We start from the raw sequence: 18,001 nt of genomic DNA on the forward strand, positions 1-18,001 counted from the left end.
AACGAACAACTCATGTAACAAATAATTCCCTTTCTCTACTGTAATCCCCGGTTCCCTGCTACTAACATAGCCCGAGTGAGTTTCGCGGCCTAATGAAGTCTCAGGGGATGATGGCGGTCACCGGTCAGGGCCTCAGAGGGGTTTAAAGCAGGAAAACGGGCCGAGAACGACGCAATGAGGCCTGTGTCTGGTTGTGTGAAGCCCAGCCCACTAGCTGCCGAGCCCATGTCTTAGCGTTTGCTGCTGCCGCCTCTGCCATGGCGCCGCCGCAAAGCATTGCCGCCGCCGCCGCCCTCGCCGCCACGGCCGCTGCCGTCGTCCTCTCAAGTAATCTCGAGCCCTTCTCTCGACAACTCATCGCTACCCACGCGCGTCGAACGCCGTCCTCTCCTCCCTCACCGACGTACTACCTGTCCCGCAGGCCTGCTCTACGGGCGAAAATGCGGCCGCCTGGCCGCGCGGGTTCGCGAGCTGGAGGCCGCGCTGGCGGCCGCCGCGGAGAAGGCTGCCTCCGAGCGCCGCGGCAGGGTGCGCGCCCAGCAGGTGAGACCCGCAGACTCGCCGCGCGTTCAGGCTTTGCGCGCTTCCTCTTTTTATCCGTTTCATGCTGCTTGTTTGCTGAATCACGCCTCTTGCTTGCAGTCGTTGAGGAGGGCTCTGAGCGAGCGGGAGCCCCGCTCAGGCGAGGCGACGCCGGCCAAGGCCGCCGCCGCCCCGGTATCATACCCGATGGCGCCCATCGGCACTGTCCAATCTTGCTTCTCCACTAGGTGCTGTCTATATGCCTTCGATTTTGTTCCCATTTTTCACGCCTTGTTGCATTCATGCAATTTCAATTTCAATTTCAATTTCACTAGGAATGGAACACCAAGGCAACCTTTGGTGGTGACGCTGGCCAGGGCAACTGTGGCGCTTGATCCAGCTCGAGTCCCAGCTGCAGCGCTGGAGGGACTTGCTAGTTACTCGCATTGCTGGATCCTTTATGTTTTCCATCTCAACACGGATCTTGATAAAATATGGAAAGATCCTGCCAGGTCCAAGCTAAAAGCAAAAGTATGTTTGTGTTCGCTGTCCTTTGGTAGTTTCCTTTTGTGATGAAAAAGATTCTTTGAACTGTTCTAGTGGATACAGGCTGAACTTGATGAAATCTTCTATTTTCTCATGGAAAGGTAAGGGTACCGAGACTGAAAGGGGGCAAGATGGGAGTTTTGGCAACTAGGTCGCCACACCGTCCTAATCCAATTGGACTCAGTGTAGCGAAGGTAAGAGTAAGCATTATAGAACTGAACCAATACTCCTCTTGCCGGTCCTGTGGCCTATGCACCGCAATGTTGAAAATATAGTCTGAAAGGATCTAATATTTATTTACTTTCTGCATCACAAATTGAGGATGCCAATTTTAGGATTGAAAATATTCATGAATGGACTTGTAGGTAGACAAGAACCTTAATAATCATTAAAATATGTGTGTTGCTTGTTATGCGTTGTGTTGAGGATGGTTTTGCACACATCCTTCTCCATTGGGATAAGAAATGTTTTCTTCTGCTTGACACATGCTACCATGTCACTTAAACTTTAAGAAAATCAACTAATATGCTGATTGAATTTTGATTCACATAATCTCATTAACTTACATACGGATTGATTCTCTATGTATACAATACTGTGTACATAGGCAATACAAGTTTATTATTTTCTTTGGACTGTTGCTTAATATAATTGATCTAGTTCATTACGCTACTGCGTTTTGAGTTTTCCATTTCAACTTTTAACAGGTAGAGGCGGTGGATGGGCATGCTGTTTTGCTTTCTGGAGTAGATTTGGTTGATGGAACGGTACCATTTTAAGTGCTTATATGGTCCAGCATTATACAGAGGATTGATATAATTTAGCAATATCAGCTGTGAGCTCTTCCTAATATGTTGATTCCATATGGACAGCCTGTTCTTGATATTAAACCGTACCTGCCATATTCTGATAGTGTTAAAGGTGCAGCTGTTCCTGGTTGGTTAGAGGTATGTACTAAGTACTATGTTGCATGTCAAGTCATGCATTTTTTTCTCAATTAAAATATGGAATGGACGCCTTATCTGGATCACCTTCATTGTGGACATGAGTAGACAGCATCTTATGAGTGTCTTAAGACTGATATATGTTAATTTATTATGTTTACACATCTAAATAAAATTGGCAGCACCCATTCTGAGTTTCTGACAGGAAAAAACTGTAGTTACTGCTTTACTTTTTGAACAGTTCTACACACTTTACTAGCTTGGTAAAATGTTTCAGCCATGATAAGGGGTTTCAAATGATACATTACAGTAAGATTTGGGTCCTAAAAACGTGTTATATCTCATTTGGAAAATGTAGGCTTAGAGCCAACTTGTTCAACTGCACTGAATGAATGGCTTGCAAGATTTTGTAATCTCTTTAAGTTTTTTTTTTCTCTTGTCAATATAGCACCATGTAGTTGAAGTCAACTCCGGACCTTCATGGAAGCTGGCTGCCATGCTACAATTGGTTTACCTTCATTCTTCACCATGTAGTAATGTTGATTTTTTAGCAGGTTGATGGTGCATTAGCCGTGGAGTCTATCCATTTTTCTGAACAGTTCATTTCTGCGCTTCCCCTTTGCTGGGTGCATGCAGTAAGTGTACTCTCCTGTAACAAAAACCTTGTTCTGAGTAGCAATTAAACTACCACAAAAAAGAGTAGCAATTAAACTTATGCCTTACTTTTGGAAAGAGAGAGAAATGACACACTTTATATCATGTTCACTAGGTCAATTGTAAATAAGTATTTTTGACTTACTTTTTGGAACCCATTTATTTGTTTCAGCAAAAGCAGTCACTCTATGCATCAGCAGATGAGTTTCAGGATCTGATCAAGCAGGTCCTCTCTTGGGACATCAGATCCCTCTCCCAGCGGATCCGCCCCCATCAAGTAAACATTGAAACCGAAACCAATCACCATTATGGTGAAGAAGCTGATGAGAACCATGTGGATGGAGCGTGTTCTGGCGTCATCTACCACCTCCATCTCGAAGGCATCGATGTGTCATACAGGATAGATCAAGGCTCCAACATCGTCGTTGAGGACGCCACCCTTCTTCCTGGTGCCGGGAACCAGAACCGGCACGGTTACTTGGCGTGGAGGGATAAACTTGGTTGTAGCTGTTTGTAGCATGGCCGTTGTTCTCTCTGTGTTTTCTCATCCTCCACGTGTGGGTGGATGTTGTGATGCTGAGGCGGTGACGAATGCTAATCTCTGAACTGAAAAATGTTGAGCAGCTCCACTGTTGTTGCCCCAAAGTTCCTTGCCAAAGGTGCGCGACTGTTGACATTGGAACGACCAGCGTCCAAGAAATTTATCACAATATGGAAATAGTGAAAAATTGTACTTAGAGTGATGAATTTTGTCATCACAAATGGGCTGATCCCTTGTAGTATACGATGGCGCCACTATGAATTCTCCTCTCTTGTTGGTTCATTTTTGTTTTGTCATTGCAAAGGTTGCCTATTCATTTGCCTCGATACTTCGACACCGCTAGCCGCCTCAACCCAACCCCACCACGCGCAGCAGACGGCCGGAGGATCGTAATTTCCTCGAATCACAAGCTCGTTGTGTGGGGACGGTGGGCGTGATATTCCTTACTTCCTCCGGCTGCAGCTGCTTCTGCTTCCCTGGCTGGCTGCCCACCTTCTCGCTTGCCTTGCCTAATCCACCTGAAACGCCCGTGGCGCTGGCAGCCGTACTCCGGGCGCTCATGCTTCGCTTCGTATGCTTAGCACGTGACTGGAGCGGCAACTACCCGTGATTCCGGAATGTGCGTGCGCGGTCGAGATGTCGATGGATTGCTGTGGATAGAGCGTTGTGCAATCGGCTGCAGTTGATGCAGCGCAGGTGTTCGACGGAATGCCAACCAGACGATTCTGTTTCTTGTTCATTTGTGTTTTTCTATATATTATTATGGGATGCAGTTTCTCTAACAAGGAGTAGTGGATGCGGTTTGGTACCACAGCAGTTTTTTTTTTCAGATTAGTGTCTGCATAGGCAATTTTCAAGTTGTTATCAGGAGATTGTTTCAAGTGTCACAATGGAGTCCTGACCAACAGTTGAAGCCAATAAAATGCAAATTTATTCACTTGCAAGTTGGGCAACCAGCTCTTGGCAGGTTGTTTACAAGAAATTCTTGACTCCTAGGATTTGGTGAGTTCATTGGCTTTTGGGACTGAGTTCATTGGCGGCTGAACCATCACAAGCAGCTGTGCTTGTGTGAGGATTTCTATTACGCATCTGTTCTGAACCAGTTTCCTCATGCAGCTCTTGGTTTTCTTCTCCATCTCCTCTAAACTGAACACATTCCTCAGTTACTACTCGATTTCCTTCTTGAGGCTCATTATTTTCTTCATCTGTTCTGTTTTCCCCTATCTGCTTGTTATCATTTTTCATGTTTGTGGACCTGTGCTGCTTCTTGTAGGCGTAAATTATCAATGCTATAAAAAGAGAAGAAGTTGAAGCAGCTCCAGTTAGGATGAACAGTCCCCTAAAGTTGTCAAAGGTGAGGCTACTTGAACCTGTGACAGGACCTACGTTCTGGCAGTCATTTTGATATTCAATCCATTTTTTCTCAATTTGAATCATAGTATCTCCCCCTGTTACATTGAGCATTGCCTTTGAGAGGTCACCAAGTAGAGGATTTCCCTTTGCAAGTGCCTGGACAAAGAACATAGCCATTTTAATGACTCATGCTACTATGACAGCAGTGGTTCATGTCTTGTTTTATGTGATGATAGTTAAACAATACTTCATTTTTGCTTATGTCTAGACTATAGACATTCTGATAAGACACAAGAATTTATCAGGCCATAAAAGGCTATGAGAAAAACTATAGGATGTTGTTTTTCACATGAATGCTATGCCTTTTTTTCCCTTTCCTTTTCTAATTAGTCAACAGACTGACTCATTCATAGTATCTCTAGAGATGTAGTGTAAAAGAAGCATATTAATTTGATGCAATTCAACTTACATATCCAAAACCTGCAGCCTTATAAATTGGTCCAACCATAGTGTAACCTTTGCAGTGGTTTGCAGGGAACAGTTTAATATATGGAACTTCATGCGCGAGAGCAGCAATACCACCATTGCTGCTTCCTCTTGAAAGTGCTTTGTGAAAATCATCAGGGGTATCATAGGGCTTGATCTTAGATCTATCAAAACCTATTTCTTCTAAAAGTCCCTTGACATACGAGCCACGATGGTATCCTACATTTTCTCCATTTTTTAGGAGTTCTTGGATATGATTTACAGTAGGTTGAAGCTGTTGTACGGTCAATATTGATGTCAAGTTTGCTGTGTAACTTGATGTAACAACCAGAAGAAAACACAGCCATACAATCATCACTATCCGAGATAAAAAGCGTTCCACGATCTCTTTTGCAACAACTATGATAAATTAGTTAATATTTTTACCCATGTCAAATGCAACTTTATGTCTGCAATATACAGATCATAGCAATTCATCTGGTAACTTTTTGTAATTACAGGACTGTTCACTGGTGTGAATATTCCTTGGTATAGTGTACGATAGCCATCATGTGCTTGCTCTCTTTTTTGTTGGCTGAATATGGATTATTACTTACTAAACTACAGATAATACAAAGTTACTAAACATTTGTTAGCCATCATTTTTCTTTTTGTGAGAGCCATTTACTTACCATTTGTAGGCTTGTAACTAAATTTTTTCTTGTCCACTGTCAGTTTCTAGTTGTAATTTGCTGTGCTGACTCACAGCATGTACTGCAGCACCATATAGAAGTTTAGAAATGGTCACATGTATTTTCTATACTTAAGAAAGATAGCACTAAGTAACTAATGTTACTACGTACTATGGCTATGTTATGGCAAGTGGGCCGGTCCCAGCATTAAGTTGCCAGTTTGGCAGCTTCGGGATAAAGTTTATTAGTTTGTTCAGGTTTTGCTAGCAGATAGGATTGATTCATTAGTTGGATAGGAATAGGATTTATTATTAGGTCCCTGGTCTATAAAAGCAGCCGATGATTCCTAGGTTCGGCAAGCAAAGAAGAAGCTTAATCTACTTAATTAGGTTACTCAGGGCCTCCTTCATGAGGGCGAGTATGCTTCTGCCTCTTACTACCCTAGCCAACCTATCTACCACATCAGGCTAATTATTAAGGATAGCGTACCCGAACTGCATAACAAGTTAACTCTAACAACATGATTCCTTACTCCAGGAATTTCATTATGTTGTGAAAATTCATTTAGATCCATGGTTAGAACATAAAAAAATGTGAAATAAGATAACCTTCAATGAATAGTAATTTTGCTACTAGATTGCAGTTAGTAGATACTGAAATTTCATATAACATAGTAGGTCAATAATGTTTGTGAGTTTTGTGGATATCACAGTTTTGAGAAAACCTGGTGATTAGATAAGAATTCTTTTTATGAAACTTATTGCAAGAATCTTAGTAGTAAATAATTGCAGTTAGAAGAAACTTTAGCATTGCGTCAGGCTTAACAACATAAAACAAATCTGCATGCATGTTCATGAACTTTCTTTTTATCGGATTGCAATCTGTAAATTTTTGTGTTTTTAATTTTCCTAGTTAATGTAAGATAGACGCATACTTATCTTTTTGCTAACACCAATGTGTAGCTCTCTTAATTACATTATGAACATCCCATAGAGATTTTTCATCTTTATACTAAATGTTGTATTTCATGATATATTTGGAGGAAAAAACTAATGTGACAAGTGCACTCAACTCTCTTCAAATAGGGAGAAAAAGATCATAATCCCGAGCTGTCTGGTAATTGGTCCACGAACATTCTTGTTGTTGCCTAGAAACTCCAATGATAATACCACTACACCAGTGTAGATAAAGAACACGATGCTCCCAAGCCACATGCCAGGTGTTAGTGGCTTCAAGAAGATCCATGTGTTCTTGTTTACAGGGTCCTTCACAGGAACCACCATTGCTATCCCTGATTCTGTGTATGGCACAGTAAAGTCAGCATAGAAAGTTCGGTTATACCTGATTGTTATATCTCCAATTACTATATCATATACCTGTAAGGCATAAAAAAAAGTTTAGTCCACTAGTTAGAACAAAATGCTGGGCTTAATGGATTTTTATTAAATATAATAAAATAATGTCATATCAGCACTCAATAAACAATTGTAGTATATGTTGTTCTTATGAAGAAAATAATTTTCTATCATAGATTCTTGCTATTCTATTGGGTTCTATAATCAACAACCTAGGATCATGCAGCTGATGCTATGCAACTAATGTGATTTTAGCCTGGAGAACTATATAGCGTGCTGATTTTCTCTGTTATGATTTAACAACAAAGAATGAAATCAGTATACATGAAAAACTATGTGCAAGTTTGGCTGATGCTTCAAGGCTCCAATGGTTTACAGTTTACTTACTTACTAAAGAAAGTCAAGTAGGACACATTTTGGTCCTAGACTTATTATACCTTAAGATAAACTTGATAGACAAAATCATCGTAGCTTCCACTACTTGTATCCTCCGGAGAGCCAAATAATACATATTCATAAGGCACTGTGTATGGAAGTATCTTTACTGCCTCTTCAAATACGTCAACTGAAAGGCCAGTTGCTTTAGTTGCACCTGTGATTTGATCCTTCTCAACCTTTATAAATTGTTGATATCCACTTGAGTGTACACCAACTCGAAGTTTCTTCCCATTTGCAGGAACCTCAAAGCCTCGAGCCCTCGAGGTATGTCTATGGATTCTCCTGGCCAGATCACAGGATTAAGATCTGGCAGTAATCTTGAATGTATTTTTGTTGATTTTGATTGATTTAATCTCCGTAAAAGTCCATTTTGTGCTGTCCAAAATCCAAATTCTCTCCATCCTCTCCCAATTATATTTATTATTTGAAATGTTGAAATGGCCAGCTGCCTATCTGAAAGGTCAAACCTGCCACTCAAACCTATAAATTTACTCTGCAAGATTTCCTTCAAGAGTTCTGGACCATTACTAGATGTCTCCAAGGTTTCCAAGTCTGTTGATTTTTGTTTGGATATTGGTTTCTGAAATGTGGTATTGGCAAGTCCAACCTTTTCTGCAGCTTGTGCTAGTGCCCAGATTGTATCATAGCCCCACAGTCCAAATATGCTCAATTTCAATGGTGGATCCGTCGGGTTGTCAATTTGGTACCTCATATTCCACCTTATAGTGAAGTTGTTCAGTTTTGTTGATTTGGGAACATAAAATTGGACACCCAAGGCACCGTCGATTCCACAACAGAAGGATGCAGAGAATCTATGAGATTGGATACTCCATCAGTTATGATCCATACATATCCTTTTTCCATCATTCCTACTTCTTTTGCCTTTATGAAGAGGGTGGAGGCCAACGCCGAGGACATGTGCACAATATAGACCCTTGTTTGCATTGTCATTAACTTGTATAGTTCTTTAGAAATTTGTTCACTAGTTGCTGACAGAGGAATCACACTGCGGTAGGGAACATTAACATTATCTTCTTGGAGGACATCAACAAGGTATGGTATGATACCTCTACCATATTCAGTGTCTTCATAGATAGGCACCGCCTTTCTCCATCCATATGCCTTAATGGTTGAGGCAATGCAACTCACTTGTGCTGAGTCATTTAATGTTGCTCGGACAAAATATGGAAGACTGCTAGGGGATATAGTTGGGCTTGTTACAGTGAACGAGATGATTGGAACATGACTTTTAGTTCCAAGGTCTGATATAAATATAGCCTGTGAAGATTTCTCAGGACCAATGATAGTTTCTACTTTGTAATTCTCCAGCAAATCAAGTTTCTACTTTGTAATTCTCCAGCAAATCAAGAGCTGCAAAATAGCATACAAAGATAAACTTTGCTACAAGATCAATCGTTATCAATGAAATTATGAAAATATAGTAAGTTGCACAATAAAACCCCTCAAATACTTGGAGTTGATTAGGAACATGACAATCCATGTTGCAAGGATGCATGCCACGAGTGAAACAAATCATAGCACATAAGTTCCTGAACTGCTACATGCAGAAAGTTATTGATGCACCTGCAGTGTCGGAATAGGCTGTTTGCAGAAAAAAATGCCACTTCAAACAAATTTAAGAAAGAGAAATAGGTAATTAAGGTTTACTCGTCTGTTGCCACTATGGTTGACTGATTCAAAGTTAGGTTAGTTTATCTTCCCCCTATCATCCTATGTACCGTGGCCTCTCAATGGCTGCATTCCCAATTAGTTGTTTACCTTCTATGCACAGAATGATTTTTTTGGTCAGTCTTTCTATGATCTCATGAAGTAATGTATTGTCTGTCCAAAAAAATGTCATGTTATTGTTAGCGAACAGTAGTGCTTCTTTGCATGTGTGCTCTCCCATGGCCACTTAGTCGTGCTGAATGATTTTTTATGGATTTATGCTTTAAAATAAAAGGATTGTGGACAATGGAGCAATTGTGGGTGCAACTTTCCATTCAGCAGCACCAAAGTAACAAAGTTATGCAATGCGCACACCGCAAGGTTTTAGAACATCTACCTTCAGCTGCAGCTCGGACATCATTGCTCATGGAATCCCTGATGTGGAGAACAAGCTTTGTGCTGTAGTTTCGGTGGGCAGAATAGAAGTCTTCTAGAGCCATTGAAATGCTGGTAATTGCTATTTTGCCGACCAAGGACCCCAAGTCAAGGATGACTCCAACATGTACCTCATGTGCTCCTCCAGAAGCATTTTGTGCAACACCAATGCTGGCTGATATCAGGAGGAGCAGGATGATTCTGTTTGCTATCTCCATCTGGGGAGTTGTCAGGTTTGCAGAATCTAATTGTAACCCCTTATCAGTTATATAGACTGTCTGTTTTAGACTTTAGTAGTCTCTTTCCGAGGTGTTTCTGCTAGCACATTGAGCTTGTTTAATTTATACAGTACAATGTTGCTTCGAACTTAGCAATCACTTGTGGGGCCTTTGTGTTGTTGCCCCTAATTTACATTGCAAATGTGATTGTACCCTCATTTTCCTTTAACTTTGTGATTTTGCCCTTGCTGTTCACAAGTCAACGCGATTTTTCCTCTAGTCAACAGTCAAAATAGGGGCAAAATCGTGTTGACTTTTGACAAGCAAGGGTAAAATCACAAAGTTAAGGAAAACGAGGGTATAATCAAAATTGCACATCAAATTAGGGGGCAAAAACATCAATTTCTCAACATTGAAAGATGATGATGACCTAGATATTGAAAACTTTGTTGTCATCAATTTGACAACCTATTAACGTTTTCTTCGTTGCAAGTTGTTGTTCCTTGACCATGTATTTGCTGATATGCTTTTACTAATTAACTTATTATTGGTAGTTGATCACATAGAAAGCAGTGCGGTAGTTGACATTCATCTGCATAGCTTGGGTTTGGCTCCGTCATTTGTCCTTCTCAAAGTCAGTTGCCTCTACTCCACGCCGTTTCCGTTGGCAAGTGTGACGGTTGACTTGACTGATCAGCAAAGTTTAAATAGTGTATGCTGTTTTGGTTGGCCCAGTGTGATGTTGTTTTCCTCAGCTGGCATTTGATATATTTACCTTTGCGATCACAGTGACAGGTGCAATTTCACCTTGGAAGAAGAAGTCCACCTACAGCGTGATCTGGCCATAAAAAATTCAGTTCTTTCTCCCTTGGTGGTGTATGGTGAAACTTCGAGGCAAGGATTGGCGAGAAGGTCAAGGAGATGAACCGATGAAGCATGCAGGTTTATGTATTTTGAGTCAATAACTGGATCATGCTCTGAAAAGGAAGGGGAGAAAACATCTCTTGGGTATCGGCTTTTGTTTGTCAAATACTCAAATGTCAATTCTATCCTTTTCTTTTTAGGGAAAAGTTCAATTTTCACCCTTGAACTATGGCAAAAGTCTGATTTTCAACCTTTAACTACAAAACCGGATAACAAATGCCATCCAACTGTTAAAACCGGACAAATTTGGCCCTTGGAGTAGTTTTGAAGGTGGTTTTGTATTTTCTAAAAAAAATAAATAAATCTAATTAGATCTAAAAAATTAAAACTAATTCACTTTAAATCAGAAAAATATGAAACTAGTACCAAAATTTTTCTAAAAATGTAACCTATCTATTATTGCTCCATTTGAATCTTAGTTATTAAAAATAATAGGCATAACTGCAAGCAACCAAATATTATGAACATAAAAAAAGATCTGAATAGCTCACAAGTCATGTGACAATAGATAGGTTACATTTTTAGAAAATTTTTGATACCCATTTCATAATTTTTTGACTTATAATGAATTACTTATAAAATTTTTAGTGTAAAATTGAATATTTTTAATTCTCACAAAATAGAAAACCACCTAAGGGGCCAAATTTGTCCGGTTTTGACAGTTGGATAGTCTATGTTATCCGATTTCGTAGTTGAAGGTTGAAAATCAGATTTTTGCGATAGTTGTAGGGTGTAAACCGAATTTTTTCCTTCTTTTTATCCTCTAAGAAATTTATCTTTTGTGTGTGTGTGGAATGGGCCTCTTGCCAAATGAGACAAGGAGAAGATATCAAGTTCCAGCAGTCAGTCGTGCGAGGGGGGACGACCTCCTCGTGCCGGTAGCCTGGCATACGCTGTTCGTTCTCGATTTCCCTTTGGCGTTGGCGCTTCGCGCTCGCGGCTAAGTTAACGGTTCACCAATTTCGTTATGAGCCGGTCATCTGAGAATACGTTTAAGTTAATTTGCTTTCTAATATTCCAAAAAAAAAAAAAATTTGCTCTCCAGTGTAATCGCCAAGCTACTTAAATTTGTATTTAAGGATGTCCGCAATGATGCTAGCTAGGTAGCTAGCTGACGTGGAGGTGGGAGAGGTGGGAGATAAAAGACTAGTATTTTATATGTTTTTGTTCCAGTGGCTCTCTTAGATTTTCGGAATACGCAAAATAGCTAGCCATTGCGTTCAGCTTAGACCTGGAAGTTATCGAGGAGAAGAACTCTAAATTTAGTTTCTTAAGCATTGCAGTAGCCATGGCTGATCTGCATCGGGACTGATCGTGTCGATTTGCTGGATAGTCCTGCTCTCTTTTGCTATCTTTTTGTTCGGCCGCTGCTCACACGGTCACACCACTGACTGCTAGGTGGGGCGAGGTGGGGCCATATCCGGTTTCTGCGCCGTTGAGTATAGGAAATGTTCGTGCCTTCCACTTTAGCAAAACTTTCGGTGCCCTTGGATCAGTTTTCTCTCTACCTTGGCGTTAGCACCCGGCGGTCTCGAGGCCGCGGCGGCAGCGCGACGACCAACCCATGGAACGGGACGCAGGACGCGTCCGGTAGCTGCTCCGGCAGGTTGCGGCGGAAAAGGTACAACGCGAGGCCTACTCAATCGGCGAAATTTGATCTGGCTGGGTTGTGGAGCACCGTCGAGTGGTTCAATTGACAGCGCAACATGGGGTTGGCCGGTTGGGGACGGGAATGTGGAGGGCCTGAGAGGCTAATGCGGGCTAGGTGTTTGCTAGAATGCCTGTATACTGAGGGATGTAGACTAGAAAGAGTGGAAGACAGTGTGAGAGCTCTCCAACCAACCTCAACCCTGCTGCTGTCCGGATCCACCAGATGACGTTGGGGGAAGCCCTTTCATGTTGATCAGCAGCAGGTCTACCTATATGATGTCGTGGCTGGTGCGCCGCATTTTCCATGTCAATAACACAAAATATCATGTGATTAAGTACGTGTACACGCGTACTGACAAATTGAAGCCCTCACTTTTTTATCGCAATAATATTCATAAGCCACGAATAAAGCAGAGCAAGCCCAAAGTTCCAAATTTCTAATATGGAAAATGAAAAAACAAAGTTCCAAACCCTGTTGCCGATGTCAATTTTTTCGCTTGAGCTTCCTTTTCATGGCATCATGAAGGAATGCCGCTCAGCTGAGCTAGTAACAAGCTGAACTTGATATAGGTGTCACTCTTGAAGTAAGATTTTTTTCGCTCCTATAAACAACAGCTGAACCGGTTTCTTCTTGTTTTTGATCATTTTGATCTCCGCCTGCTTCAAGCCGGTCGTTTTCTTCAACTCTGCCTCTTTTGTTTCCATCTTGTGTTTTGTAGTTTACTTCTACTCCATCTTTATTTTGATCGCCTTGGATATTGGTCATTCGCTTGTTTTTCTTTTCATGCAAGTAAATGATGACAGCTATCAGAAGGGCAGAAGTTGAGACAACTACAGAAAGCATGAATGGTGCCTTAAACCTATCGGTAGTGAGTTGATCAGGAACTGATTCAGTGAGCACATTGCTGTACTTCTCATAAGGTACACGCCATTTATTCCCAATTTGAATAATAGTCTCTCCCTGTACTATGTCGAGAATTGCCTTTGAGATGTCTCCAAGTAGAGGAGATCCTTTTGGTAACGCCTGCATGAGAATTAAAGACTTTCTGTTAGCTATTATTCTAGAGATCCAGATAATTCCTATTTTAGGCTGCTGTAGACAATTTAATGCCTGACGCAAAGCAAGGTAAAGTTGAATCAATGTGGCACATACTCCCTCTAGTCATCATTTGGATTATTCTGCAATCAACTATTTCACGTTTTGATTACAAGTCCTCTTGATCGGTGGATATTTGGAAATAATACATTTAGATTTGTATCTGAAACTAGTTTCAGAAAAGTACACTTTTGCTATGCATTGCAATTATATTATGATAAAAAATTGTGGTCAAAGTTATGTTTTGGAGAAAGTGTGGATGTCCAAAACGTAGCTTTCTTGCGAGTGTATGACTTGGTAAGACCTAAGAAAACAAAAGTGGCGTAGTAGTCCATTCTGGTGATTTATCAACATGATAAATAATAATGTCCTATTTGATTAGGAGAGAAGTCATCATTCATCTTTATTTGGTTCATTAGTTGATATCCCCTGTTTACATTTATAAGCTGTTTTTTTTCTTTGCTTCTTTGTCCTTGTTTCTTCTTATTTTTTTATTATTTATCTTCTTAAAATTAGTTTGTTTAAGCAGCCTCCATAATTTTGACTATGCTAACTAATGAGTTGGGTCCTTGTCTGTTAGCGTCTTTTAGAAAACACGTAGCTTTCCTACTCACAATGCTTTGCAAATACACTGAAAAGGAAATAACAGTTGAATTAAGTTGAACTGGAAATGCATTCTAGCAGCGCAGAAAGTACTATTGATCTGTGATGGTCAATGATCAATTCTAACCTTTAAGATGCCATAAAAGAGATCGTGATAGTTATATGAGCAATCAATAAAAGTGTTAAACCATTCGTCAACATTTTATGGTTCCAGGTTATCAGTATTACTTACAAATCCAAAACCTGCTGTCTTGTAAAGCGGTCCAACCATAGTGTACCCCTGACTGTGCTCTGCTAGAAATAATTTGAGGTATGGGACTTCATGCACATAGGCAGCAATACCACCATTTTTGCTTCCCATTGAGAGTGCAATTTCTATTTCATATCGGCTGTTATAGGACTTGATCTTAGATTTATCAAAACCGAGTTGTTCCAGTAGATCCGCAACGTAACTGCCATTACGGTAGCCTACACGTTCTCCACTTTTCTGGAGTGCATGGAAATCAGTTACATTTGAATTTAGCTGTTGTATAGTTATCATCGCTGTCAAGTTTGCAGTGTAAGCTGACCCAAGAAGAAGGAAGCAGAATACCCATACAATCAAAACCATCCGAGATAGGACACGTTCCACTCTGTCCTCTGAAAATTTTGATAAGAAATTAGTCATTTTCAGTGATATCAAGAGAAATATTCAGGAACTACAGAATATACATCAAACTTTATCTGCAGCTTTCTGGATGGTGTACTTTTTAGTACTATTGTTAGTTTTGCAGTCCAAGACTCCAATGGTTTCTTGAAATAAATAATTGTAGTAAATAAAATATAAATATTTCAATGAATTTCACAATAAAGTAGCTAGCAATGTTAATGGAAGAAAATAATGCTGATTGTTTCATGGAAAACTATGAATATTTGTTCTATCTTATGAATATAGAAGATCCTTCGTAATCTTGTTCCAAATCTTCAGGATAATGGAGCCATCATACTCCCTTTCCCATAGCATAAAAAACCTTATGCTCCCATTCAGTGGCTTGCATTGCTGTTGCTTTTCTTCATTTATTCCTACTAGTCTATCATGAGTTTTCTTTCCATTCTGTTACTGTAACTGCGACCTCTCGTCCCTTCCATTCTATAGTGTTAGCAAGTCATTACGACAGTGAAAGCTGTTTCTCAGATTCACCTCTAGTGGGTTGGGAACTAATTCTGGATCCAAATTCTGTTTGAAAGTAATTACAATTACAAAGTGGAGATGGAAGTTGAAATGCTCGAAAATCAATAAGATAAATTTTGTAGCAGCTAAGGAATCATCTCAAGTTTGGATCTGAGTAACATAGCTTCTTGCCCTTTGCTTTATGCACTCCTAGGTTCAACAGCTGGAACAAATCTAATTTATTTCTCTGCACATTCTGTTGAACTATGGATGTTTCTTGCATATTTTCAAACTTTATGCATATTAGATTGCAGAATTTTTTTTAAAAGATAGATTGCAGAGAATTGACCCAAGGTTTATTCCATATATTGGTTGTATGCTGATCTAAAAGATGCAATTTTACTTGTGCGGTTGAAAATAAACCAAACAACCAGATGCATGTGTTCGGCAAGATTGCAAAATGATATCTAGCTATGTAGCCTGCTTAGTTGTACCAAGATTGCAAAATGATTCTTCAGGCAGATTGTTGGGCTTAATACGAAATATTATATTTATGCATAGAATATTTTGATAATTGCACTCAACTGTCTCCAAACAGAGAAAAGAATGCTGTAATCCCGAGCTTGCCAGCAGTTGGTCGACGGGCATTTGTCTTGCTGCCTAGAAACTCCAATAACCATACAACAACCCCAGTGTAGATGACTAAAAGACTGCTGCTGAACCACAGATCACGTTTTAGTGGCTGCAAGAGGATCGATGGTTTTTTGTTGATGCTGTTTCTCAATGGAACAACCATCGCCACTCCTGATTCTGTGTATGGTAGAGTGAAGTCAACATAGGAAGTTCGGTTAGAACTGATTGTTATGTCCCCAATAGCTATGTCATATTTCTGAAACAGAACCAGAGAGAGGTTAGGTAAAGAAAGAAGCTTATTCTCTATATATTTTCTTTTCTATGAGCAGTAAACAGGACTTTCGATTTGCATTTAGGACCATGAAAATGTTCATGCAATCTATGTAATAAAATATATGCAAGAAACCAATGACAATACAATTTTTTCTGCAATAAAATAATGCTTAAAAGCACAACCAAAAAAACTGTTAAAGTATGATAGCTTGCTTAAGGGTGACTGTTTAACCAAAACAAAGTATCAAACTATCTAGGAATCAGGAATTGTGTACAGGTCTTGACTATGGAGAAATCAGCAATTATGTACAGGTCTTGATTATGGAGAAATCAGGAATTATGTACAGGTCTTGTTTAACATATCTCCCAAGTAGCAAATGTTGTAGCATATAAATCAGTGTTTATTTAAAATCTGGAAGCTGAATGCTGAAATCCTATGTTCTTTTTACCTTGAGATAAACTTGATAAACAAAATCATTATAGCCTGAACGCCCTGTGTCATTATTATCGTCAAATGCTACATATTCATAAGGTAATGCATAGGGAAGTCTTTTTACTGCCTCTTCAAAAATATCAACTGAAAAACCGCTTGCTTTAGTTGTCCCTGTGATAGGATTCTTTTCATTTGTCATAAATTCTGGACACATACTTCTGTGCACTCCAACTTGAAGCTTCTTCCCACTTACTGGAATTTCCCACCCTTTGGGTATCTCTGTTGATTTTCCTGGCCAAATTACACTGTTTAGATCAGAAATTGACTGGTTTTGATAATCTGCTTTGCCATGGTTTAACTGCTGTGAAATTTCATTTTCTGATGTCCAGAATCCAATTTTCCTCCACTCCTTACCAATAACATTTATTATTTGAAATGTAGAGACTCGCAGCTGCCTGTCTGAAAGGTTAAAGTAGCCACTTAAACCTCTAAATTTGTTTTGCAAGATGGTCTTTAAGAGTTCTGGTCCATTTGCAGAAGTTCCCAAGATATCCATGCTTGTTGAGATTCTGGGAACTGCTGGTTTTTGGAATGATGTTCTATTATTTATCCAAACCATTTCGACTGCTTGAGCTACCGCCCATATAGTGTCATAGCCCCAGAGTCCAAATATGCTTAGTTTCAATGGTGGATCATTTGGATTATCTTTTTGGAATTTTCTGTTCCATTTTACAGTGAACCTTTCAAGTTCTTCTGATTTAGGAACATAAAACTTGATGCCCAAGGCACCATCCATTGCTTCCACAACTGAAGAGTTCAGTGAGTCTATGATATTGGTTATTCCATCTGTCATGATCCATACAAATCCTTTGTTCATCATACCAACCTGTTTCGCCTTTGTGAATACTTTTGAGGCCAAAGCAGACGACATATGTACAAGGAAGACCCTAGTTTGCATTGTCATCAACTTATAGAGTTCCAGAGTGATCTGTTCACTCGATGCTGACAGAGGGATCACACTTCGATAGGGAACATGGGTATCAATTTCTTGGAGTGCATCAATGAGATATGGAATGATACCCTTACCATAGTCAGTATCTTCATAAATAGGCACAACTCGTCTCCACCCATAGGCTTTGATTAAGGAGGCAATGCCATTCACTTGTGCAGAGTCACTCAATGTTGCACGAACAAAATATGGAAAACTGCCAGTGGAAATGGACGGGCTTGTAGCTGTGAAGGATATGACAGGGACCCGAGTCTTGTTCCCGAGATCTGATACAAATGAAGCTTGCGAAGATTTTTGTGGGCCTATGATAACTTGCACGTTATGATTGTTCAGCAGGTCGAGAGCTGTAAGTTTCATAGGAAAACAACCTTAGTTGAAGACTTGTGCCTACAAGACAGC

At 40.1% G+C, this 18,001-nt stretch overlaps 2 protein-coding genes and 1 pseudogene across 3 annotated transcripts; 1 reads left to right on the top strand and 2 right to left on the bottom strand.

Annotated features, from left to right (window-relative positions):
• Positions 1–171: 171 nt before the first annotated feature.
• LOC120695713 (putative S-adenosylmethionine-dependent methyltransferase RcsF) lies at positions 172–10,910 on the top strand. Of its 2 annotated transcripts, none has more exons than XM_039978931.1 (10): positions 172–327; positions 422–543; positions 643–770; positions 858–1,053; positions 1,170–1,262; positions 1,776–1,835; positions 1,941–2,015; positions 2,564–2,647; positions 2,839–9,846; positions 10,621–10,910. In XM_039978931.1, the coding sequence occupies exons 1-9, from the start codon at positions 258–260 to the stop codon at positions 3,181–3,183; spliced, it is 1,173 nt and encodes a 390-aa protein (XP_039834865.1). In that variant the 5' UTR covers positions 172–257; the 3' UTR covers positions 3,184–9,846; positions 10,621–10,910. The 2 variants fall into 2 exon arrangements, with proteins under 2 accessions (XP_039834865.1, XP_039834866.1); XM_039978932.1 differs by having other exon boundaries at positions 173–327; positions 2,567–2,647.
• On the bottom strand, positions 4,216–9,894 carry LOC120695355 (annotated as a pseudogene).
• A 5,479-nt stretch (positions 10,911–16,389) lies between the features above and the next one.
• LOC120695714 (glutamate receptor 2.2-like) lies at positions 16,390–18,001 on the bottom strand. Its single transcript, XM_039978933.1, has one exon. It carries the CDS (start codon positions 17,957–17,959, stop codon positions 16,595–16,597), a length of 1,365 nt encoding a protein of 454 aa, XP_039834867.1. The 5' UTR covers positions 17,960–18,001; the 3' UTR covers positions 16,390–16,594.

This window comes from Panicum virgatum, chromosome 2K (genome assembly GCF_016808335.1).
Source record: "Panicum virgatum strain AP13 chromosome 2K, P.virgatum_v5, whole genome shotgun sequence".
NCBI classification, from domain to species: Eukaryota; Viridiplantae; Streptophyta; class Magnoliopsida; order Poales; family Poaceae; genus Panicum; species Panicum virgatum.